This window comes from Cyanistes caeruleus, chromosome 4 (genome assembly GCF_971803275.1).
Source record: "Cyanistes caeruleus chromosome 4, bCyaCae1.hap1.1, whole genome shotgun sequence".
NCBI lineage: Eukaryota > Metazoa > Chordata > Aves > Passeriformes > Paridae > Cyanistes > Cyanistes caeruleus.
Window position 1 is genome coordinate 44,309,716 of NC_141704.1, and position 27,326 is coordinate 44,337,041.

The following is a 27,326-nucleotide window of genomic DNA, read 5'->3' on the forward strand; positions in this document are numbered from 1 at the left end:
CACGATGGCCAAGGCCCTGATTTTCTCTGGAATCGAGCTTAGCTCAGGTGCACTGAGAATGGTGAAAGACTAGACTAGGGGTGAAAGATTTCCAGGCAAAACGATGTAGGATTTTGGGGCTCTTGGGGAACAAGGAGGCCTAAGGTACACACTGGGTACCTAAAACTTTAAGTTGCGTTGCTGTGGGCCCATTGTAGGTTGTGATACATTGGACCAAGAACATAAAAGTCTCTTCCAATGGGAAATGAAATTATGAGCTTTGTCTTCTATACTTTTGGCTTTAATGTCTTTCTGTGGGATGTATTAATCCCATGAACGACTCAAGTGATTGCTGCAGGACTGCAGCACAGATTAAGCTCTAAGCAAGTAAACAGCAAATTAAGTGATCTTCTCATTAACCTTGCACACTGGCCTTAATGAATGAGCCTCCATCCTCTACCTATTCACAGCCCACTGCCTTAAATATAATTAAATTCTTGCATCTCTCTTGATATCAAGAAAAGGGAAAAGAATTTCAGTTTGGTCAAAGCCAGCCCAGTGATATTTCTTCCAGTGCTGTGCATCTACAGTGCAGGTTAGTTTAGGCAACCTTCATGAAAAACAGGATAATCTGTTTCTATTTTAATCACGGCAATCAGAGAATATATTTATCCCCAGCCCACTGAGTTACATGCTACCTATTTGTAAGAGTATCAAACTCACTTAATGGGACATATCCTTCTTTCAGTCAGACCTGCACAAGCTTATTCATTCTGATTAAAATGAGCCTGTATGGGGTAATTAGGAACAGAATTTGAAACACTACTTAATAAGTGGTCTCTAACACAGTCAGTCATTTCCTGTCTCTAACGAAATAGCCAACCTTAGATAAACACAGATAACATCAAAGATTTGTTTGCTTTTTAGATGACATTCCAAAAGATATCAGATGAATATGATGGCATTTTTCCAACATCTCTCTGAGATGCAGCTGTCTTGAATGTGTATCACTGTCAGCGTAACAGACTGGCAGAACCACATCTGCAATATGAGCAGTTCCATCACCCATGTTCAAGAATTGTGAGTTAAATTGGGAACAGATGCAAGGAAGGGCTACTGGGATGTTCATGGGGAAGAAGAAACCCTTCTGGGAAAAAAACCCAAACAAACCAACAAAAAAAACAGGCACAAAACCAGGAAGAGTTGATTTGGTTTAGGCTCACAGAAGAGAAGGAAGGGGATGGGATTATTCCCCCCTGTATTTAAAAAGAGCAGTCAAAGAGAAGGAAAACACCTTTTTCAGTCAAAGGACAATTAATCAAATATGTGTTTATAATAATTTCTTCAATTATTATGCTTCTTCCCATCTCTTAAACTAACACCTCTACAATGAAAACTTTAATTGCACAATTACTTGAAAATCGGTCATGGAAAAATAGGAGGATTTGTCTAAAGACCATGTATTTGGTACAAGTGAAACTGGGGAGTAGCTATCTTTAGTGCTACCTACGACTGCAAACCTTTGGTAGTGACTGTTGCTTTATTTTTACAGCAGCAGTGTAAATAACAGGAATCAATAAAGCACTGTAGTGTGACTTCGAGTTCTCACTTTATTGAAGAAAGTGCGTTTAGCAATGTAATCTATTATTAACAAACACAATTAACTGAACTAATCTTTTTTTCTGCAAACTTCGTTTCAACTCCACAATCAATGACACAGAAGTAGCTTCTGGCCATTAAGACTGGACATCAATCAGTAGGGCTTCAAGAAACCCTGCACACGTTATGGTTGCAGGATCCTTGAAGTGTCATATAATTTTTTCCTTAAGCCTGTATAAAAACACCCTGAATAGACATCTGGAATTGAATTTCACTGAACTTCCAGAGATAAAACCAGATTATATCCTCCTTCCCATCTGTCACTGCTCTGAACATCCTGCTCACCCTTGAAGCTATGGCCTAGTAAAAGAATTGTGTTAATCACCATGGAGTAAAGGAGCTGGGAAGAAAGTTTCAGTGACCAGTAACATGTTCATTTATTACACTGATGTGTTCTTTTTCTGACCTATCTATTGAATACTTTAGTCCCTACAGAATCATAAAGTAATTGAGATCAGAAAGATGTTTCAGGAGCCATCTGGTCCAATGACTTTCTTAAAGAGGGTCTGGTCACATTAAGTTTCTCAAAGCCTTGATTTGTTGGATCCTGGGCATGCCCAAGGACAGAGATTCCACAACTCCGCTCCACAGCCTGCACCAAGTGTTTCACCACCCTCACACTAAAACCATTTTTTTAAAACTTTCAGTCAGCACCTCTCCTGCTGTAACTTGCATATGTTACCTCTTATCCTTTCACCCTGTACTTCAGAGAAGTCTGGCAACATCTTCTCTACACCAATATATTAGGTAGCTGAAGTTACCAGTTTCTTACTCCGCAGGGACTAAAGAAGTGCCAAACTGATATTTGTAGTACAGCATTAAAACAGAAAGAATATCTCTGCAAGGCTGCAATTCAGCCACTGCTGAAACTTCTTCCAGATGTTGCTATCGTCAAACTGAAACTTAGCTGAAAAAATGTAAATTTAAGCAATGCACACATAGAAGGGCAGCTTGGGATGATGAGTAGTCAGCTAATTCTCTGCATCAATTTCTACACTTTCAATATTTCAGGTAGTAAGCAATTCCTCAGCAACACAAGCCCTGGGATTTGAGAGCTTTAGATTCTGTATCTCTGCCATGGGAAAGAGACCAACTATGCCCCTACAGTGGTTACTGGAGGAGCTAATAAAATAAAGCTGAAATGCAGTATATGCATCCAGTTACAACCCAATGTTCTCCTACTGAAATTCAGTAGGATTTCTTTTTTTGTCATTAATATACCTATTTTCCTCCCATTTGCACCGTAGCCTAGTAAGTATTAAACTTCTGTGTTATTCTTCTCCATTTGAAATTTAAGCACTACTAGCAAGACAGCTAAATTCTAAGGCAAATTTCAATACAAGTTTAAGGGACTCGGGAAAACGGCACAATTTCCAGCCTCCTACAATTCTGTTTAAGTAGAAGAATGTGTAATTTTAAGTAGTGATTGGTATACTTTAAACAATTATACAGTCTCTTATACCTTCCTATTGTATCTCTCTTATCAAGCTTTCTGGGAAATAAATTACATCTTCTTCATACAGTCATACATCGGTTGGACCCTGCAGTCAACTTGAGAGGGGACACATGGGGGCTGTAAATAATATATTCAAAGCCACATTTGAAAATAAATACTCACTTTCTGGTAGAATTGAAGAATTTAAATTATACCCATTTAGATAATTTCAAATGTAACTCTGACTGTTGCTGTTAAACTTTGAAGAGGTTATAATCTCATATGAATTTCAATGTCAGGTGTTTAAGAGGAATAAAAATATGATGTGATATCAGACAGGGAAAAGCACCAAGACTGCAAAGTTGAATAGTGCACTATCCCACTTGAGAACCTCCCAGTAAAACAGTATTTAAAACTATTTACTGTCCATTAAAAAAGTACAGACTACTTGAAAACATGACTATTAATAGCTATTATAGGTTTGCAATATTTAAGGAAAATACATGGCAGTCTAAAAAACCTCCTTGGAATACCTCCTTTTGCTCACAAATCTACAGTAATATCCTCTTGGTTAACAAAAAAAATATTTCAATGTGTTCAATATTTCAATTTCATTCCATGTGCAGGTATCAGCAATAAATCAAGAAAGCACTAGCTTACTTATGCTTGTGCTAATGGTCTAAAAAGATCAAACAAGTATATTACAAGATTCTGAGAAAAGCACTGTATTTTTACTACATTTTATTGTCATTTTTTAGAATGACTGAAGTACATATTCACAGAGCATAGATATTCCTTGTAGCTGGAAAAAAAAACAACCCTGATAGTCTAAATGGTAATCAATTTTTACTAACTCATATAAAGCTGTTAAAAAGAGCACTTGAAACTTCTGTGTATTATTTGTGGTGATTGCTTTGAAAACAATTAAGTTGAAGAACAAAAAATGTAAACACAGTACCCCAGCTCTTGCTTATTTCCACTTACCATATACCCACAGAAATAAATATGCCAACTCTGAAAATTTGAATATTTTATCCTTGGTTGTATTTATATTTTTCTATTAAATCATTGTGTAGTATTACAAAGCCATCGAGATTTTTATGAAATTCAGTCACTGTGTATTTTTTAGTCAGACTGCACTCAGTTAGAGAGATACATATTGAAGCAACCTCATCAAAGACAGTCTTTTACTCTGATTTTATGGCATTTTGAGATCAGACACTGGCTCTAAGAATTGTATTTTCATGTGAGATTTTACTTCAAATACAGTCTCCTTTGCTGTTTGTTTGAAGCAAAGAGACAATTATTAACAAGAAATATTACTGGAAGATGCATGCTTCTATCACCCTTTAAAATACAAAATTCATACTGCTTCACGATGAAGCTTTAAAAAAACCTAAGACATCTCCATCATGCAATGAAATGGCATCAATAAGCAGTAAAATAGCCATTAAGCAGGACATACATCTGAATGCAAAGCACAGCTCCTTTTCCTCTCTCCTTATGTATGCACCCCAACACATGTGTAAGCTGTCCCATGTACCACACCACAAATCCTCTGCACCACTGTGGTTATTCCAGATAGTCACATGCATATTAAATGTGTCCAGTGATACATCTAATTGAAACTCAAGAGGCTCCACTGCATATTAGAATAAATATAACCCATCCTGAGCCTTTTCTTCCTTCCATATGATTTTCTGAATTTATCAGTCATCCAGATTGGTTTTGAAGCTATGTTTAGTTGAGTGTAATGATATATATACTTCCTCAGAGTCTACTTCATCACCTCTTTAATCTTTAGCCAAGATTATCCACATTACTAGTCACTAACAAAAACTGGCAGTATATTTTACTTAATAATGTATTTGTCATTTTATCAGATGTTAAATTTACCCACAACTGTAGCTAAAGCCTTCCAACAGCTGACATCTGAAAACATTATTTAAATCAGCCCGTCAATCTTTCTACAATCTTTTTCAGTCTTCTGAGCTGTACAACGAATCTCCCAACTTCTCTTCAACTGCTCTATCAGATAGCAAAATAAATTCAGAGAAATGCTGGTACATTTAGCTGTTCATTCTTCTTTTCCAGAGCCTTGGCCCTCTTAAGAGTTTCTATTGCCTGTAAAAATTAACTGTCTGCAGGGAGTTCATCTACACCTATTTCATGCAAAAAACTAAACAGGAAAAAAATAGCAAACAGCAACCTTTTCTATCTACACAAACTGTTGAAATATTTTTTAATAAGTTTGTATATGCTTTTTTCTTCAAATATCTACCAGTACTGTTACACATTCTGAAAACATCAGGTGTTTATTTTATGATCTTTTCAAAGAATGGTGAATTCCAAGCAAATATTATCTGATATCAGCAAATAGATTTTGAGGTTCTTAGAATGAAAACAAGAATATTCACACTAGAAACCTGACTCAGCCGTGACCTTTCAAAAGCAGCACAGAGAATGTACCACATGATCTGTACTTCTAATCAAAACACCCTGAATGTTAAATGGCAAATATTTGCAGTGGATTGCTTTTGTACAAGGTAAAGACTCAGAGGTCTTGTAAGAGATTGTTCATACAGTAACATTAATTAAAAAATAGTATTAGGAAAACATTGGCATGACGCTGTGACAGAACCTGAGGGATAACAGGGTGATCAACCATTACTTTATCCCTTTTAGCTCTCTTTCCTAAATGGTATCACAAACCCCAGTTTTCCTCCATGATCTTACCTATAAATGAAAGGAGCTATCGTGGCAGTGTTGGGGTGGCTGTATTGCTGTTGCTGAGGAAGCTGGACTGCACCATTTCCTGTGCCTTGGCCACTGCCTGCAGCCATCGAGGCTGACAGACCAATGGAGGATCCTGGGGTGAGAGCAGCACTTGGTTCCTTCCCTTCAGAAGAAGCAAGACCAGAGGAAGGAGAAGCCTTCTCACTAAGCTGAGATTTTGGTGTTGACTGGGACTGGTTTCCTTTTGTAGTCCTCAGTTTTTCAACCTCCTTACTCCCTGTGCATGTGGAGGAAGTGCTCTGCTTTGCTGTTTGCACCTTGGATCCAGGTTTTGGGATCCCACTAGAAGATGATATCAAACTCTCTTTCTTGGCTGCTGCTGTCTTGCTTCCCTTTGGGATTAAGCTTGCAATTTTTGAGCTCTTCTTTGTAGATGACTCAATGACCTGATCCTTCTCTTCCTTGACTGCTTTCTCAGTGCAAACTTTGTTTTTGTCCCTGTTCTTTTCCTCTTTGTCCTTTGGCTGTAGCAAAGACTTTTTATTGCTGAGATTTTTGCTGCCAGCTTTCGGAGGGGTTAACTTCGGTGATACTTTGGGACTGCTACTTGTGGAGCCGCCGCTGTTCACCCCACCACTTAAGACATCCATTTCACCACACTCTGAGAAGTTGTCATCCTCTCTCCCACTGTCACTGGGTCCCGAGCTCAGTGACAAAGGAGGTCTCAGAGCTGTCCTAGCATTAACCAGCTTGAATTTTTCCAGCATAGATTTTTGTCCAGATGAAGGGGGCTTCACACCTTCAGAAGGGGGTGGCTTGAGCCTGTCTGAAGTTGGAGTAGGGGAGGTTGCGGGACTGGGCTGCTTCACAGACAGCATGGTAGAGGTCGCGCTGTGTTTGACATTCATGGATTTGCTGCGCCAAGGCTTGCTGGCACTTGGAGAGGGTATGGCAGAGACCTGCTGCTGCCCGGTGCTGGTGGGATGCTGCACATTTCCATTCATGCCTGCAGAGGGGTGAGGGCCTTTTGGTGAATCTGTTTAAAAAACACAAAAACCATAGTGGTATAGTTACTCTCACATCTCCTGCTTGAAGGTGATGTCATACTCCCCTGGCATTTCAAACACACATGTGAACTAGAATAAACAATTTATATATGCATGGAACATGAAGGAGACTAATAGAATACACCTTTCTTTCCTTCATTATCACAGTGTTTGACACTTCCACAAGTCCAAGAAAGCACCTCAGAAACACCTCTGCTACAACAAATTTATTATGCAAATCAAGCCTTCCAAGTTAAGATTTTGTTTTTTAAACTGTAATAAATAAATTCTTCCAATCACTTGTTCATAACGAAACACTGAAGAAGAAAAACAAGAATTCTACAGTTATGGCAGAAAAATAAAATTGGACAAAGAGAGGTTTGATATTTAGTGAATGACAATTATGTGCTAGAAAGCTAAGATTTTGGGCAAGAAGAGAAGGACTCAGTAATACTGAAATTAAATGGATAAAATCAATAGTCATAAAAGCAAAAAAGGCTGGTGAAAATACATTTTTTTAGTTTTAAGAACTATTAACAATATTTAGCAGCACACTTCAGGAACTTATCTCAGTACACGTTCATAGGTAGGAAACAATTTTATCAACAATTTCACCAGTGTCAGTACTTGAAAGTTACAATGATATATCATCTGCACGGATACAGCAATGTTGATAGTTGGTTTTGTTCTGAACTCAGGCAGGTACAGAAGGCTCTGTCACTTCACTAAATATGCATAATCTAGGAACTTCGGTAGATCTTCAAGAATGAATGAGAATAAGGCTCCTTCTGCAAGAATCCAACTATGCAATAGCTGTGATTTTCTTCATCTAGCCTTGTTAACTGAAATAGACCAGTGCATGAAAGGGTTAAGCTCTTCTGTATGAAGTTCAGATTCCCAAGACATATCTGAATATATAAACACTATCACTCTGAAACACCAGAGAAATGAAGTGGTAATGGCAATCAAATCATGTGGTACATAGCTATTTCTGCAGCTGACATACATTTTAGTGGATATATCTTGCTGTGCCATTCAGTATCAGGACTGCTGGGGAATTAGATGTAAGTTGGTCTATAATATATTGGATTCTGTACTACAAAAAGCCCATGAAACACACAGTGCAAATACAGTTTGTGTAATGACAAAAAGAGTGCTCGATGCTTTGCATATACACATAGTGTGTCATACCTTGGGGCCCCCTGTCTGAATAATATCATAGATGAGAATGCTGAGGACAGTTGTCCCTTCAGCACAGAGTATGAAGGTATGCACCGTTTTCATTTTTGCAGTCTCAGCCCTAAACCTCAAGTAAAGATTCAACTACCCATCTGGAAGTCTGAAGGCTGCTAATACATTCAGGAAAGGCAGAATTTTGAGAACACTGAAAGTGAAGCTGTTTTTCCTTTAACAAAGAGAATGCAAACATAGCAAAATTTACTGCTCTGAATAGCATTAAGAAGTTCTAGTTTAAAAATATTTTTCAAAAATCAGAGCAAAAGTAACATGACAACGTGTAACTTTTTTACTTGCTTAATTCTATTAGCAACTAGTTCCATTAAGCCAATCATCTCTACCTTAATAGATGCTAATATAATTCCATCTGCCCAGTGCTTTTTTGTGTGCTCTTCAGCCTGGTATGCAAATGTCACAGCACTACATGGGTGACAAAGATGATGAAGGGATTGGAGCATCTCTCCTGCGAGATGGAGGGTTCCCAGGCTGGGAGAGTTGGGCTTATTCAGCCTCCAGAAGAGATGAGAAGGGACCTCATCAATGTATACAAGTATCTAGAGGGAGGGTATCAAGTCAGGCTTTTCTCCACTGGTGCCAGCAATCAAATAAGGGACAACAGGAAGACCCTGATGCACATAAAGTTCCTCCCGAATATGTGAAGGACTTTGTTACTTTGTAGGTGACTGAGAACTGGAGCAGATTGCCCAGAGGTCATGAAGTCTCCCTCACTGGAGATACTAAAAAGCCATCTGGATAAACCCATGTTCACTGTGCTTGGATGACCCTGCTTAAGCAGGGGGTGGGACCAGATGACCCACTGTGGTCCTTCCAACCTGACACATTCTGTGATTCTGTAAATGAGCTCATTCCACCTTCACAAAAGGTTTCAAGCAGCTCTGACAAATCCTGTTCCAAGCAAGAAAACATTAACTGGTAAAGCTTACTTCAGAGTATTTTTTGTGACAGATGAAGTTACAGCATTTTCCTGGGCTCCAGGTTGCACCTTTGGTGGGCAGCTGCATAGCTGATCCCTCGGGAGCAAGGCAGGAATTATGGCTGGGCCCCTGTTCTTGTCTAGTGAGCCTCACATGATATAAGAGAGCCTGGGGCCGAGCACAGCTGTTGGAAATTACTGTAGCCCTCAGGCTTTCTTAATTTATACCAGCAATCAGCCACAGGGCTGATAACTGAAAAGTGGGTGTGCACTTGCACACATCTTGCCTTGCACTAAGCTAACCCTAAATACACAGGAGGATTGGGGTATTAAGCTATAACAATAGTTTTGTAGAAGAACGATTCACCATAAGAATATGCAAAGCTGATGCATAATACATGTAACAATCTGTGAACAGTGGGATGCCACTATATTCTGTTGTATTACTTATGTTACATATTTATGGCTTCAGGCTATTAGATTTAATACCAAAAAAAAGGGAAAGAAAAAAGTAAAAAAAAAAAAAAAAGTGTTCTGGTGTTCTGATTGAAAAGAGGAATGCCTGCCTTGCCATATTTCCAGATGTATAATATTGAGCTTATTGAGGGGTAAAATGTAAAAAGAAGTGTATTTACTGTTTCATCAGCATTTTGTTCTGCTACATATACAGCAAAAAAAATTCAGGTTCCTGGACCCACTGGTATTTACTTGAGCTCTACGTCACAAATTATAAATAGCAAAAAAAAATTACAGAGAATTTTAGCTTGTCATTAACCTTCAATTTAAAGGGCATCCTTAATATTTCTGCAAGGAATATGAACTGCATGCTCTCAGGAAATATTGGCAACCTGTCTGTATGTTTAAAAATGTGGAATTAAAAGATCTATTCCCCCTCACCTTCAGCACAAATGCATTACTTGAAGCTGCACACAATTAACTGCTTTCTGTGTGTTCAATTGGGCTTGGCTTTAGCTGCTCATTACGTGAAACCTGTCCCCACCTCGTGGTGAGTTTGAGACAGAGTGAACCCAACCTATAAAAAGGATTTATTTCTGTAAACGAAATTTTACAAGTCAGTCTTGTAAGTCAGGTTTAACCCCTTATTCCTGGGATGCATAGTCAGCTTCTGGTGAAACAGTTTTGCATTCTGCTTGAGAACTCCGTGCTTCAGAGCACAACCTCCACTGTAAAAGCACGGCAGGAACTCAACACCGTCTGATATTCAATGCAAAAAGAGAAATTTCTATCATAACCCAGCAAGACCAGAACGACTGAATGGACATTTTCAAATCCACTTTTCACAGGCTGTAATAAAGGACATATAAAGAGTTGAGTTTGGGCCCAGTACATAATCAACCTCCTTTGTCTTCTTATCTGTGACCTTTACTGTGTTCTGTGCTGCTGGAGAACAGAACCCCTTAACAACAGCTCCTCCACTGCAGCAAAGTTACGTAAAATAATCTAAATATTCTGTAGCAGGTGTCCACATTATCCATTTTTAGTCAGTCATAATAAAAAAGGTTAGTAGAGAATGGAAGAGTTGCAAAGGGCTGCTATAAAAATGTTTGAAGGAATGGGAGGTTGAAATAATTCAGCTTGCTCAACTGCCCCTTTCTAGCTGTCCATGAGAAAGTAGCTACCCCTTATCAGCACAAGAAGAGAGCACCACCAGGGACAACTGGAAAAATAGTGGCACCAGGAGAAACATACACAAACTAGCTATGGATGTACATACTGACCAGAGATGAACAATTTGCATCAGCACCATCACAAAATAGAGTTCCAGGGCAGAGTTTCTCGGAGTTTAAACGGGCAAGATAAACAAGTACTGTTTAAACTGAGTTTGGAGGAAACAGAAACACAATCTTTTATCACTGAATAATGTTGAAAAGCTGGAAATACAACTCTATGACATAGAGACCTTCATCAGTGTTCAAATACACTGTTTTTAAGATCTAAGGGGTAAAGATTTGTTTTAAAAATGTGGCATTAATTAAAACATTATTTCTTTGCTGTACTCAAAATGTGCTGTTTTTAGCACATTTATTAGCAATCTGAATAATGACATCATTTAAATAGTTTAATTTTCCTGGTTTTATTTCTATCTTTATATTATTAAATCAGAAGCAGATAAATCTGTTGCGTCTAAAAACAGGCATGTTCCTTGAAATTGAAATTTCCTGAAAGAAGAAAATTTCCTGAAAGAATCCTGAAAGCTGCAAAGTCCAGCCAAAAAAAAAAAAAAAAAAAAAAATTCAGTTTTAACCAGAGCTACACAGTTACCTGTGTCACAAAATGGATCAGGTTTAGTGAAAACTGCTCTGCTTACTAAAGAGCAAACCTGCATTTTATCGGGGAGCCAGGTTTCTTACTGAGTTAACTACTCCCTAAGCAACATTCAAAGGAGATCATATCAATGAGAGACTAAATAATGGAATACTAAATAAGAGGCTGATATCACATCTTCTTTTGGATCACCTTCGGGTCTCCTTTAACTCTGTGACTACATATTCACTCCCCACTGGGACTGAGTGACCGTGTTATGCAGGAAAGGATTACAAGTGCTACCTATAACTGGATATTAAAAAAAAAACCTTATGCTGTATATATTTTCTGAGGTCTCCTTATTACACATACAGGAAGGTGTACAGCAGAGAAAAATGCAACAACAATGGTCTGTCCTTGAAGAGGTGTGATGGTCCCAGTATCTAACAGTTATTTACTTAGCACAAGTCATCTCTTTGTTTTAGAAATTAGGGCATATGGTCTGTGCATCTGTTCAAAAAAAGCTGGTAAAGTTATCTTGCTCCAAGCATCTGCATCAGAAGCAAAAATTGAAATATAAGGTCTTTTATTGGTTCTGCACTGTAGGGAAATATCAGTTTGTTAATGTATGGTGACACTATTTTTTAAAAAAGACAGATTTTATATTTTTTTATATTGTTACTATTGTAAAGGTTGAAGCTTGATTCTTCAAAAACTCTCAGGTTACAGAACATCCTAAAATGTTTTTAAAAATATTTAAAAAGTACCTGAAAATCTCATTGTCATATTCAAAAATTAGCCACTATAATAACTAAGTTTAAAATATAGCACGGCATGGTTATTTTTCTCTTTAGGAAAAGTAGAGCACAGTGTACTCAAATACAGGTTCCTCTGTTCTTTTAGGATATTATGAAAGAATATCACTTTGCTATCCTTGTATTCAGAGCAGTCATTTTCTCTAATGAACTTCTGCTTTATACCCTAAAACAAACTTGTATTTATCTTTGTTTGTCATGTAAAATTAATGTTTTTTCATCCATTCTTCTGTTTTGATAGGGAAAAAACCAACATGGAAACATCTCAAATACAGTATTCTGTAGACATGCAGCATTACATCTTCATATTTTCTGTTAAATTAATTGATTGACTTTACAAAAAAAGCCACCCCTTATTCTCTTACAAGTGGTGACTTCACTAAAAAACCTCATCAAGGTTCTCATTCTCTGCTGTAAAGAAATGGAGGACTAAAGAAATAGATCATGCAATAAGTCACAGAAATATACAATACAATGCAAGCCTTAGCAATCAAAATACAGTTTCCAAGTAATGAGCTCAGAATATTATTATCTACATTCATGCCTCACCTTGAATCATTTAATTCTCACATATTTCAGTAGCAAACATGTCAACATTATGATGCAATTCTGAAGCCTAAACTGCTGTACATACCTTCACTCAAGTAGCCACATCTCCTGCTTCATAACTTCACTATCGTATTTGTGAACTATACAGTGTGTGCTCAGCTTTCACTCTGATCTTTCTCTAGTTTTAGCTTGGATGTCTTGACACAAGCAAGTCCTTGATAAAATAAAGCCACTATAGAACTATGTGAAACATTCAATCCTGATAGTAAAAATAAAGAAATAACTATTGAAAGGATGGTTTTATATCTTCAGATACAGCTAGGGGCAAAGCATGTTCATCAGAATTTTGTAAAAAAAATCTGGATAGCTGCCTGTTGCTTGGATGAAGAACATTCACTGCATACTTGTTCCTCCCACAGACCCCAAGGATGCGAACGGGTACTATGTATATTGTATCATTTTCAACTGGGTTCTAACCCAGAGATATGAATAAAATGCTGTTCATTACACAAAGGGAAAAAGAAGGGGAGGAAGGGGATGGATTAGTTACACAACTCAGAAAGCTGCATTTTTGCATTATTCTTTTTGAGATAAAGCCTGAAGAGGCACATTTTCCAGGAAAATAGAGTCAGGGTGAGAGAAACAGAAGGACCCAGGGTACTCAGTTCATTGTAACAAGGATCCCCAAATCCCTGCAAAATTTCATTTCACTTGCAATCCTTTATTCTGTATTATACACACACTAGGTCAGGTTCTGAAAGAATAGATACATGCAACATTCTGATGCAAGTTAATATTCTGATTCTTTTCCATTGGAGGCTAAGATGCCAAGTTCCCCAGAAAATGATGGCAGTATTCCTTTGGGGAAGACTTTTATATGGAATAAGATTATAGGCATCCAATATGGATTAATTTTTACTTTGTAAAAGTCACCCTGTGATATTTCCATCAAAGATGGATTAAATATAACATCTTGAAAGTTTTTGCATCTGAACTTGAATCCCAACTGAACCACAAGATCTAATTCAGGCCCCAGTTTCCATCCATATTCCTTACCAAGTCCAAATAGCACATTCGCTTCTTTGACCTTGTGGATGGTTCGGGTTTTTTCCTTCTTGTGTGTTATGGAGAGTAAACTCAGTAACCTTAATCCCTTACCTTTTTCATTTCCATTTGCATATTGTGGAGGCTTGTTTTTGTCAATGCTGTTAAAGCTCTGACTTCTCCTATTTAAATTGGAAGCTCCCTGGACTTTGGTACTGCTGCCTGCAGCTGGCACCCTTGAGGGTCCTGGAAGCCTGGAATGGTGAGAAAATAATTGAGAAACCAGTGAGAAATCTGTTCCTTTTATGTAATACAACATACAGCAGAGACAGTGTGCAAATATCAGATCACAATTTTAAACCAACTAAACCAAATGAATTCAGGAAGCAACAACAAACAGGAGGATTCAAATTAGTTAGACTCCACAAATGAAAATTAAATCTTATCCCTATGCACACAAAAGGGAAAAAGATGTTTTCTAGAGTCACAAGACATGTAAGAAGATGCTTTGCATTTGCCATTAACATTGCTAAAACAGATTCACGCTGAAAAACATTAAAGTGCAATATCAACCTTTATTAATAGGTCACTTTTGGAGAGGAAATATTAAAGAAATAGATTAGAAAGCACAGCAATACATTTTTGAGAAATATTTTGTGTCTCTATTAATTTTTTCACAGTTGTGTTTAGCATAAAAGCTGGCTTTTTAATTATCTTCTTCAGTTATTTTTCAGAAGGCTATTTGCTAAAATACTTCCACCTTAGTATTTAAAATGAAAAATACTGAAAATACTTATTTTATCTTATTTTTAGAGGATACAGATGCATTTATACCTTTTAGATAGAAGTATATAAAGTATACAGACTCTACAGTTCATTGCTTAGTATTTGCTGCCACCATCTGAGCCTTATTATGTGGCTATGAGAAGGAAAAGGTAGATTCTTGTTTCTGGCATGTGTGAGCCTGCATCTTTTTAAATTTGTTTTGTGCTCTAAGATTCCTTACTACATACCTACTTCTAACTTTCTGAAGCACCTTTGTGCACACCCCACTCCTTTCCAGTTTTATTTCTTAGACAAAATTAATTGCTCAAATCAGTCATAGGCTTTTGCCACAGAAGAGCATCTCTCATCAGTTTCTTGATTATTGGAATGGTTTTAATAATGGCAGTGCAAATTACACCAGAGTTATCAAATTCTGTTAGCTTCACTTTATTATGAAAGAACAGCATTAGAAGGAAGGAAAAAAGATCACATTACAAAGAAGTACAAAACATTTGATTTTTTCCAAACTTTTTCTGTTTGTTTAATACACTGGCATAACAGAAATGCTCAAATAATTTTATTTTCCTTTGCAAACACATGCAAACAACTCCATATTCTCTTTCTTTACCAGTTTAAACCTCAGAGAATGAATCCACTGGTTATTTTCATGGCTGATTCTGGCCGCCAGCCTGCCCTGCTAGTCTCTGTGCTGAGCCCAGAGCAGACTGTCTCTGCTCTGCAGCTGTATGCATGCTAACCCTTACCGTGACCCGTAAATTCGAGTGATCTTCTGTTCCCTGAAGAATGCACTAAAACAAACTTAAAAATCCATTTGCTCCTTCTCATTACCCTAATTTGACAGGCAGTAAGAGCCCTGAGACCATTTGTCAAAGGTAATGACAAAAGCAATGAAAAGGCATGTGCAACACTAGAAACTCATCTGTTCTGTTAAAATACAAAATAGTTCTGCATATATTCTGTATGCCAGAATTCAAGAACTTGCCACAGTAAGCACATTATACATGAGGTCATTTTCTCTACACACTTTCCAGTTTACCTCATTTGCTGACTTTCTTAATTGAATTCAGGTTTTAAATTGCTCTTGCAGAATCATGTTAAGCAGGTAAGGAAATGCAAAGAGTATAACAAATAAGGGACAAGTCACATACCTCTGAACAGGCTTCGGAAACACTGCCACAGATTTAAAGTATTAGACAATAAGACTGTTAACTTTGACATGTTGAATGTGGACAAGACAGGAGCATCAGCAATAAGGAAAACAAAGACCTATAAACGCAGGTGCAAAGCAACTAGACCATGGTATAGCTCATTTCAAGCTATCACCAACTCACATTGTGTTAGTGTTCTATACTGCAAAACGCAATCTTTATTGTAGATTATGCAATTTAGAGTTCATTGGTTTCACCAATGAACTGTACAGCAATGGTATAATTAATGAACACATTAATTATCCACCTCCCCCTCCAAAGGAAAAAAAGAAAAAGAAAGCTAGAAAAAAGAGTAAGCTTTAGACCTCAGCTTCTTTCTTCTACGATCTGGCTTGTAGATTTTAGTGCTCATGGAAATGACAGACTAAAAGTACTGACAAAATCTGAAACAAGTCAGCTCCTACACACAGCTCTGTCAAATTCACTGCCAAAACAAAGCCTCTCATTCATGGGCATAGTGTGCAGGCTACTCTTGATGGAGCAGAAATCTTGGAAGTCATTCTTTATTTCTGCTCTATTTTGCTTCTGTGTAAACTTGACTCTGTGAACTCAAACTTTCAGGTGGGTTTGCTATACATGCAAAACATCTATTGGGAACTGGAGTGGACTCCCAAACTTCTTTTCACTCATGACTAAAGTCAGGAATTGAGCCAGAAAGAACAGAGCACTAAAATCACCAACTAATCCTTCACATCCAATATTTTACATGCAGAATACAAAGATGCAGGATACATAACAACCAGAAATACTGCTAATATATAGTACAAATCAGCCAATTGGCCAAAAGCCAATTAATACAAGGCTTTTCTGTGGCAAAGCTCATCATTCCAAAGCTTGCACACATAACAAAAATTACACATTTTTTAGTGTCTGCTTAAGTCCAAAAGATAAAATATCAATGGGCATATACTTGCTTGAGTATCACTAACAAGCAATAAATTAGAGATATTTAACTGACCTAGAAGCCTTTTTTTGACTGGTTGCAATTCCACTGTGATTAGACTGAGTTGCATATCTGGCTGTGAGACTGTATGAGAAGAAACAGAGAAATTGAATTAAAGAATTTCTTTGAATATGTATAGAAAGAACACACTTACCAGCAAACGATGAGTTAAAGAATGCATATCGAACATGGATAGAAAATGTAAATTAACTGGCAACAATATGAAACAATGTAAACATGCAGGTTTTTATGAGATGCAATGAACAGGTTATGAAATAATGGGTATTGTTATAAGAAGTCTCATTTGCTAGAAATTATCTTATGAATAGAAAAAGTGGGCAAATTTCCACAGCGACTGAATTCCTGAAGTATAGTTCAATTCACACAGAACGTGAACTTTAAAACATAGTGCCTTTTTTTTTTTTTTTTTTTTCCCCATGGAAAGCACTAAGCACAAATACACTCCTACTGGTCTCTCCAGCAACCTGACTGGATTCACAGCAGGGCTGTTAGAAACAGATTTTCTATACCAAATCCAATGTGAACTCAGAAATCCCACTAAAGCAAGTGACCCTCCTGACAGTAGAGTTATATGGAAGAAGCACCCTGTCACAAATTTTATTACTGTTACAGGTCACATATGTGATGACCCAGGCAGTGAATCAGAGGCTGCATTAAGAAAGCCCTGGCATGTGCTTAGACCATGGTGAAATTCCATAGGGAAATGCACCTTTGTCTATTAAGGCATCCCAGTGGCATTTCTGCAACAGAAAACATGCTATGTTATAGGGCTAAAAAATGTATTTTACTTTTGACTCCCAACAACCTGGCATTACAAGGCAACAAATTATTTCCTCTAATCTTTTACACATTTGCATAGGGGATATGTCAAATGTATGGCCAAGGTACATTTTTCTGTCAGGTAATTTCAGTTTCTATAGACAGGTGCATCCTTTGGGATCCACACTCTAAGGCTGTAGACAGGTGCATAAGGCAGGTGCAATCACAGCATCAAATTCCTTGAATTATTAAGGAAGTCACAAACAACTGAGTAAGCAGAAACTCTGATAGTCACAGATTTCTTTTGCTTCTCAGAGCTCTCCATCTTCCAGCAATTCTTCTGAGTTGCAGCACAAACCACAGTGCTCTAGGTCCCAGCTTTAGAGACTGCCAATACTTTTAAGAAGCACCTGGTGGTGTTGAGTCTACCATAAAAATGTTAAGCAATTAACATTTGCCAGCCCACTGAAGCAGCCAGACCTGAGTGTAAACCAGGTGGGAGAAGCTGTCAGGTAAGAAAGGTCTTCCCTTTATGACAGTGCAGGAAAGGGGCAAGAAGAAGGCACAAACCAAAGGACAATTTGAGACTAGAATAGGATGTGAGATTATTGCTACTTTACTAAATTAAACCCCAACAAATGGTTTCAGAGCTGCTTCCACTCCTCCCAATTAAAAATGACACACTTGCATGTGATGAATATAAAAGAAAGAAAAGTACTTCACTCTTAAGAGGGCAAAAAAGGAATCATTCAATATGTAAAAGCAGCATTCAATTCTCTGACATACATCTTCAGAGTAATGCTGACAAACTGCTTTTTTTATATGACCATAGCTTCTGTGGCCATTAAAATATATAACTTATAATAATATAATACATTACTTAAAATAATAAAAAATAATTTCATAATAATTGCACTTTATGTATTTTTATTGATCTAGTTTTTCTTACACCATTTCTTAATGTCTGGTCTTATGCTGCAAATGTGACATAGGTTGTTTTACTGAATTTGCTACATCTGTTCCTGGCATAATAGCCCATCTTTTGATGAGATTTTTCTCTCTTGTTTTTTTTCCCTAACATATTTAAAATGAAGGAACTTAGAAATGAAAGGCTGGTTACCTGAGTTGACTAAAATAAGAGATTTGTGAGAAAAATTGTATGTCAAATAAAACCTTAGTGCTTTTATGCTGTAAACGGTGGAATGATACACATCAACACAGTACAATCAACAGAGAAAGTAAGATGGGAAAAAGAGTGAGCAGGTTGCAGTGCCTTCCTTGGTGTATCATAGCATTTCTACCTCAAACAACGCATTCCAGAGCAGAATGAAAGATCAAAACCCTTAATCTCAGTGTTGATAAACCAGCCCAGAGACTTTTAATAGCAATAAATATATAAAATACCTATCTGATAATGCTTGCTAGAATGCTTCTCCTCTGTGCCTTTTACCTGGGACTCCATCCACTAGCAAATTCATGAAACAACAGCCTATAGACTACTTTCAAACTTTCCAGGCAAGCTTGAAAGGCATTGATGAAAATGTCAGTCAGTAAAACATAACTTGTAAAGCATGATTTCCACTGTGACTGAGTAAATTTATTTTCCAAAGCAATGTGACTAAAGAAAAGCAAAAAGAGAATCAAACAACTCATAAGGAGGTGCATCAAGCTCCTAATGGCTTCAGGTTTTCCTTGTCAATTAGCTTTGGATGTGCTAACCCCATGAAAGCTTTGCATGGATGCAACCCAGTTGCTGGCCTCACTTTTATGGATGTGAACTGCAATGCTGTTGCAGACTAGACTTTAGCCTAGCCACTCTTCTAAATGTATAAATTAATATTCACCTACTTCGCTCTGTCCTACCAGATAATTGTCTGTGGGTAGTATCTGTCAGTCAGGAAAAGAAATCTGTTTTGCTTAGAACAGTTATTTTTAATGCTTACAAATCCACACCATGATATAGTAAGCATATGTCTGCAATAAAGCAGACCACGGATCTTAACATATCAGACAGTACAAGTTTAATGCTACAACATTCAAGACAAGGAAGGATTTACTTGTTAGATGGCTGGAAAGGGGGATTTTGAAGCCCTCTATCTCTCACCTAGCCCTTTTCACTGTCATAATACTGATATCAGCAATCATCCACACCATGTACGTAGGACCAGGCATCATGCTTAGCTCTCCTCTTCCAATTAACACATAGGGGAAATGAAGTAAATGCTGCCCAAAACAGGTGAAATGGCATATGGGCATCTGTTACCAAATCCTTAGAAATAATCTGGACTCTGTCTCCCAGGAAGTCATCAATATTTTGTCTTTATAGTAAGACAAACAAACACTAGTCAACACAGCAGATAAGCAATGGTGACAATTGGGAAATTTCTTTTGCTGTGAGAAAGTGGAATAAACATCCTAAGACTGCCCAGAAAGGCAGTTCAGCACAGGGGTAGCTGATGCAGTGTTGAGAAGAAAGGACAGTGATGCTGCTGACGCCGAGGTGCTGATGGAGATCACTACATCTGTGCTGTGCTGACTGGCTGCAGGAACCGGGGCTCGGCACGGTGCCATGCGGCTGTGCAACACGGCTGCACTGGGGACCTACACACCACGCTCCATCAGGATGGGGAACTGGTACAGGGCATCCATTTGCAGGCATGACACAGTTACAGAGTGATCCTAAAAGGTGTAGAGGAGTCTAGGAAATCAATATAGGCTGTGATATTAAATGACTTTATGTGGCACTTAGGGACAGGGTTTAGTGGTGGACTTGGCAGTGCTGGGTTAGCAGTTGGACTTGATGAACTTAGAGGTCTTTTCCAACCTAAATCATGCAATGATTCTATAAAGAAGAAAGATGACAGATTGTTTGACACTGGACTAAACTACCAGAGACTCTATCTTGTTGCAGAAAAGGAGCAGGTCCTTGAAAGTGAGTTAGCACATAAAGTTGAAGGATGAAGCTTTTAAAAACCTGAAGAGAGCATGACTCAAGCTAAAAATATTTTAACCTCTGTCTTCAAAAAGTAACCCATGCAGTGACACCCTGAATGTCATACACTTTTTATTAAATCTTTCAAAGGATCCAAAGGATCATGTTACATCACAGTGTCATTTTCCTATAAAGTTAAGAGTCATATGGTGGTTCTAAAATGCAAGCTATGCACTATGTGAAAATTTTAAAAAGCCAAAGGGTTTTGTAGTATATAATCAAACTCTTTCTTCCTTACTGGCATATTTGAATTTTAACATGCTGTTGATCTTATGAAGTGCATTTAGTCTCTAGTGTGAATGCACTCCAAAGCTGTTTACAACTTTTGTATTAGAACAATACCCTGAAAATCGACTAGTTTAAAAAGAATGCTTTATCAATGCAAAAAAACTTGCCAAGAATGTCTCAGTTGCTCTGTGCACCTTTTTTTTCTTTAATAAGCTATTTGGCTGTTCCTTATCCTACTGGTTGAAAAGCACAAGAAATAACACTCTAAGTTATACCTGACTCTAAATTCCAAGTGTGCCTAGAAAGATGCTACAGGAAACAAAAGTTTCCAAGCCCTCACCATATCAAAAAGTTTGGGCAGGTCGAAGATCTCTAATTCTCCAAATGTACTTTCAAGGAACACTGAGGAAGAAACCAAAAAAAACTTGATTTTCTGCACAAACAATATTTTTCAGACATTTATTTTCTCTTTTTTTAGCCCAGCCTTGGTGAATTAGTACATGGCCATACCTACATGTATGTATCTATATATCTACATATATCTATACTGATGCATATTTATTTATAAATAAATAAACATTTAAAATTTATATAAATGTTATTTATGAATGTGTATTTTATAGATAGAGGTATATTATCTGCATATATCTAACACATAAATACTTTTTTTTTTCATTCATAAGAGGAAATGTCTATGGCTGAGGCAGTTCTAGCTCATACCCTGTCATCTGTTCTAAATTATTTGGACATTTTTCCTTTCCGCTCTTTGAACTTCTGGCATCTTATTCAAGCAGTCTGTCTCCAAATGATTCATGCTTGAAGGTACAAGCAAAGTTATGTTTTCAATGTTTTCGTATTGTTCACAACTCATAAAACAAAATGCAGATAACCCAGTTTTTTGCATCAATATTCATGCTCCTGCAGAATACAGAGACCTGTAATAAGAATGAATAGTCTGCCACAGTGACCATAGTTTTCCTGCTTTGGTTCCAGTATTTTGTATAGGTATTTTGTGTAATTTAATGGAGGATTAATACACGAATCACAACATTAAAGAAACAAAATGGACATCTAGAAGTAACTGTGTGTTGTGGTTTATGTTTAGGTTAACTGTGCTACTTCATTACTGTGCTTAACCTACCCTGCAGCACACCTAAAATGCCAACCTTTAAACCTTACTATTTTTCTCTGAACAAATTGGACAAGTGGATAACTGTGTGCTGCCAGAACTAGGATCAGGCCCTCAGGGACCAATTGTACTATTTTATGACCTTATCTCCATACCATTTATGATCTTATACTAGAACAAAATTATATCAGAGTATCTACACAGAATCATATGCCACCATTCTGCTTCACAGTTTGATACAACAAAACTGTAATTTTTTTTTTTTCCTAGAGGGAATGGAAACAGAGGTGACAGAAATGATTATTTCTTCAAATCTATGCTAATTATCTCTTGAATCTTTGCATAGATCTCCAGAAAGTCCACATTTGCAATGCATCCTAATGCATGCTTGAGATTGCTACAAACCTGCATCAGTCAAAAAAGTATCAGATTGTTAACTGTTCTATTTACAGGAATAAAATACATTTGTTAGCATTTTGTTTGGTCTTTAAATTCCATTGACTTTAAAATGGTAAAGAGCTTTTTAATATAAAGAAAATACAAAAGATTCTACCGACAGTTCAGCTATTTTCTCTTAAGGATTTTCAAAACAAATTCTTGTAAGTCTCATGAATTATAAATATTTCCACTTCTATTTAATCTATTTTCCACAGGCAAAGACTGCCAAACTTCACTGCCTATGCTTCTTTGGAATTTATCTGGATTTTTATTTTGGAGTTTTTTGGTAAATGAAGAAAGAAAGTCATCTCCTTCACAGTAGCTTCCAACCATAATGTTATTTCATTAACTGACACCTGCAAAACCACTATATGTAGGATATCAAATTTGTTTACAGTTTGCGAAAATAGCAAGATATAATAGATAATAAAAAGAACTGACAGAAGAAAAGAAAGTAACAGTACAAATATAAAACTATAACATAAACGAATGCAAAAATGCAAGGAAAAGACTGGGCCACACGTTGGTATCAAGGAATTTCTTAAGGAATAAATAGGAACAAAGAAAGAATATTTTGCTTCATAATAGGCAAAAAAGGAATTGTCTGACAAAAAAGAAAAACAAGAAGGAAGACTGCACTAGTTTAATATGGCTACCCTTGCATTTTACATGTGTTGAAATTTCATTTGCCATATAAAAATAATTATGTATTATATAAATAATATACAAATAACATACAATAATAGGCAACCTCCAATGTTCATGAGATGTCAGAATTAAATTGGTGGCAGGTCCAGGAGAGTAATAAATGTATGGACAGTTGCATCAGATTTCATTTTCAGAGAATGAGAAGATCTAATGAATCTCAGTAGAGACGGTAGAGCAATAAAGAATGTCTGAAGGGAAAATAACTTCATTATTAAGCTTCTATTCCTTCAAAAGGAAATATATAAAAGATTGGATTCAAGTGCTACAAGGATGAATGGAACACTTCCCATTAATTTCTACATGATCTGGATTAGCAACAGTGAAAATTATGGTCAAACTACATCAAAACTGACATATAAAAAGCAATGAGTGGCAAGGGTGACATGGGCCAGACGGTGAGAATATTTGAAATGTACAAAATGAAAATTGCCACTAAATTGATTTAAAACACTCTTTTGAAAATTGCAAGAACAGATAATGAAAAAAGATGACAGTTTCATTTTGAACTGCCAACAGCAGAAGAGGCAGGAAAAAATATTGTTCTTGAGAGGAGATAATTTATAAACCCAAAAAATCAGGTTAACTGCATGTCACAGGCTCCTAAAGAAAGTGTTCAGTCATACATCGGGTACTTTGCAAGGAGAAAAAATTGTGTGCAACAAACAAGGGGAGACACCAATCAGTAAAGAACAAGTTTGAAGAATCTAGCCCACAGAAATATGTCAGAAGGTAAAAGATACAAGGAGTTTACGAAGGATTGGTATTGAAATGGTGAAATAGGGGATGAACAGTTTGAAAAAATCTGAAATGTTATTAAGAGATTGAAAATATTTTTTATTTTCTCTCTAGGCATGCTATAGTCTGCTAGAGTGGTGTATTATAACTATAGAAAAGACCATTTATTTTAGAACCTGAATGTCACTTTGAAACACCCTTCCCCATTATTTTAAGCTCAAGAAATGTTATTAGATATCTTCTTAGAGAGGATGGGTTACACGGAAGTATTGAAAAATATCTTCTCACTACTGCTTTGTTCTATCTTTTCTTGTGAAGGTTATCAGGCTAGTCATTTGCCACTGAGACTCACTAAATGCTTTATTTAATTGGACTTCAGTACAAATACGATGAAAGAAGTTCCTTTCTGAAGTTTCTGTGATTTAGAATGTAACATCTGCATCTTTGCGGAGTAGAACAAAATGGGGCCACAGCTGATTTGCAACGTAAAATAAAAGATTAAAATAAAATTAAATACCTAAGAGCCATTTGTGCAGGTTAGCTTCCTGCACATCCTGGAACAATCACATTAAGCAACTCATTCTGCATTACCTCCCAGACATAAAAAAATATATCTGATTAGATTAACAGCACTTTGTTTGCTTAGATCCTTAGAGAAGAGAAAGAAGAAATAAGTATTTTCCTAATTTTTCTTCTCTTCAGAATCAGTGATTTGATGATTCCAGAGTGGGAAAAACAGTAACTACCTAGCTCTTTCCCTTCACCAAAACCAAGTGACTAGCAATGTCAAGAGCTCAGGACAGCAAAGGGACTTGTTTCATCACTTTCCTGTGTATTAACCAAGCACACACAACTATGTACACCTTCCATTTTCCAGCCTATGTCACTGCAATGCACTTGGTGCAGACTGTTGTAACCATATTTTAAACCTTCAGAATATTTAAATGAAGGCCTTTTTCTAATCAGTGATGTAATCAAGATTGCTATGCAGATTGCCACTATTCTGACATGATCTTTTCCAATTCATAATCATAACCACTACATTTTCATTACTGTATTTCACACAGCACAAGCTCTGTGTCCAATATGCTTAATTTCTTCCCTGATCAGCAGGCAACATGAAACCCTACTCCTTACAGTAGTTAAATATGCAACTGTCTGTAGAAATCAGCTACCTAACTTTATTTATATGCCCAGGAAAACCAGGGTGCTCTTTTAATATAACAAATTTAACAAAATCCATCTGGACCTCAAGCTGGGCTCATCATTCCTGTACGTGATAAAATAGTTTGTACATCTAGGGGAATTGTTCTGACAGCTTACTGAAACCAGTTACTGTCTAATCTGTAAATGAGACAGAACTTCTTTCATCCACATGTGTTTTCTCTTAGTATCTGGGTGGTTGAATGATCATCACCACAGATGTATTGCTCTGATAATCGAATCCACTACCAAAGTGAGGCATAAAAATATAATGTATCCATTGTTGTCATCTATCTCTACTGACAGATATAAGTAAGGCCACCAGCATGGTATTTTTTAAAATAAATCTCAGAGCTGCAATAAAGTCATAAGGAAAGAGTGAAGTGCCAACTTCAGATTTCAAAATATTCCATTCTCACAGTTAGTCATGGAGGAATATAGGAATTTTAGGGTAAAAAGAAATCAGAAATCACATCTAAAACTATTCTTTGCCTTTGTTATCTTTACTATTTGTTTACCACAGAATTTTTCACTAATAGTCTAATAATTTCAGAGTTTTTATAATTACTGGTACAAAATTAGGAACCTCCATATAGAAAGTATGCTTTTTGTAAGGCAATTTCACTTATCATGAATCAACCTCCTTCCTTCCTTCCTTCCTTCCTTCCTTCCTTCCTTCCTTCCTTCCTTCCTTCCTTCCTTCCTTCCTTCCTTCCTTCCTTCCTTCCTTCCTTCCTTCCTTCCTTCCTTCCTTCCTTCCTTCCTTCCTTCCTTCCTTCCTTCCTTCCTTCCTTCCTTCCTTCCTTCCTTCCTTCCTTCCTTCCTTCCTTCCTTCCTTCCTTCCTTCCTTCCTTCCTTCCTTCCTTCCTTCCTTCCTTCCTTCCTTCCTTCCTTCCTTCCTTCCTTCCTTCCTTCCTTCCTTCCTTCCTTCCTTCCTTCCTTCCTTCCTTCCTTCCTTCCTTCCTTCCTTCCTTCCTTCCTTCCTTCCTTCCTTCCTTCCTTCCTTCCTTCCTTTTACATTTAATTTGAAATGTTGCTGTTGGCTGTAGGCCTAGATAGGCCAATGATACTCTCACAAGAAGAATTTTGCTTGCCTTCTGTATGCACAGTTTTCACAATTCTGACTTTGGTCACAGACGGCTTACATGGGAGTAGGAATGTTAAGAGCATTGCCACACTGACCAATTTTGAATAATTTTGTAAGGAGCCAGTGAAATGAGATTCATTATCCTCCCATGCAAACTTTGCACTTAGGAAAGAGAGGTTCCTCCAGAAACTGGTCTAATTACATTCCTGGTCTGTGTTGTCTCCTAGTCACACAAGGACAGCGAGCCTCCTGAATTAGTCTCCTTAATTCCCCATTTCTTCACAAACCTAATCTGTCCAGTCTGGTGATCATCTGATTATCACCTTCCACTGGGGCTTCTGCTTACCTTAGCAAAACTACCTGTGTATGAAACCTGTAAAGTACTAATATAATTTGGTGCCTGTTTCAGTTTTTGTTGACAAAGGGCTCAAACACTGTATAAAGTATCTTGTCTTTAGAGGCACATGGAAGTGTTCAGACAAAGTAATGATCACAGACATTGCTCATTACTGAGGACATCTTAACCTGGAAATGGGGATGAGTACCATCACCATCCTCATCACCACCACCAGCAGGACCAGGTCTTTTAAATTAGGAGAGTGAGATGTTAGCCCTGCACATGAAAAGATAAAACTTTCTTGGTCTTCAGCAGGGCTTGAATGCTACAACCTCTGTAATTTAACCATCTTAATTTTGACTTCTCAGAGGTATTTCCCTCTCCCATGTATAATCTATATTTCTTTTGGAAAAAGTGAAGGCCATCATCTTCTCATATTTGTTTAATCAAGAAAATACAACAGCTTTTTACCTCCTAGGAAATAGAGTTGAAATTACACAATATGCTTAATATATGTTAGCTGGAAACAATTAAAAAAATAACTTTTCTCATAGAGAATTCTAACCTAAAATAACCTCAGTTATTAATTGAAACTAAGACATAGTTTCAAATACTTAAAGTACAAGATGAAATGTGATTGATTATTGAAGATTTAAAAAGATGTATAAAGTCTATAAAAAGCATTCACCTTTTTCAGTGTATACATTTTTATTTGCTTACATGTATGCACACATACAAGCACATGGATATCAGATGCACTCAAATTTACAGTTTGCCAAAAAGACATCTTTATTTCTCAGGTCTAGCAAAGTAAATATGCGTGAGTCTTTCAGTAAAATAAAATACCCGTGGTGTAAGAAGATGATTTTCACAATACCCTTGAAAATTTACTCTGTCTGAAGCATTTTGCCAAAAAAGATGAATGTCCCATTCAAGTGTTAGCAGCTACATTCATCTGGCTTCTGCCATAGTAATAAGATAATTTTTCTTATTCCTTTCAAAACCTGAAGGACTTTATTACCTATTGCTAGGTAATAAAAGACCACAGGTTAAT

General features: G+C 37.0%; 1 protein-coding gene across 18 annotated transcripts in view; it reads right to left on the reverse strand.

The window, feature by feature from the left end:
• Window positions 1–27,326, reverse strand: part of NAV3 (neuron navigator 3) — a 504,955-nt gene that overhangs the window by 121,435 nt on the left and 356,194 nt on the right. For 8 of the 18 annotated variants that reach the window (XM_086884225.1, XM_086884224.1, XM_086884226.1 and 5 more), the window contains 3 exons: window positions 16,651–16,719; window positions 13,813–13,952; window positions 5,810–6,845 (listed from right to left, as the gene is read on the reverse strand). In XM_086884225.1, coding sequence (XP_086740351.1) covers window positions 5,810–6,845; window positions 13,813–13,952; window positions 16,651–16,719 — 1,245 coding nt within the window. Of the gene's footprint in view, window positions 1–5,809; window positions 6,846–9,035; window positions 9,197–12,739; window positions 13,020–13,812; window positions 13,953–16,650; window positions 16,720–27,326 lie in introns of those variants that run through there. The other 10 variants (XM_086884227.1, XM_086884232.1, XM_086884231.1 and 7 more) reach the window with 4 other exon arrangements.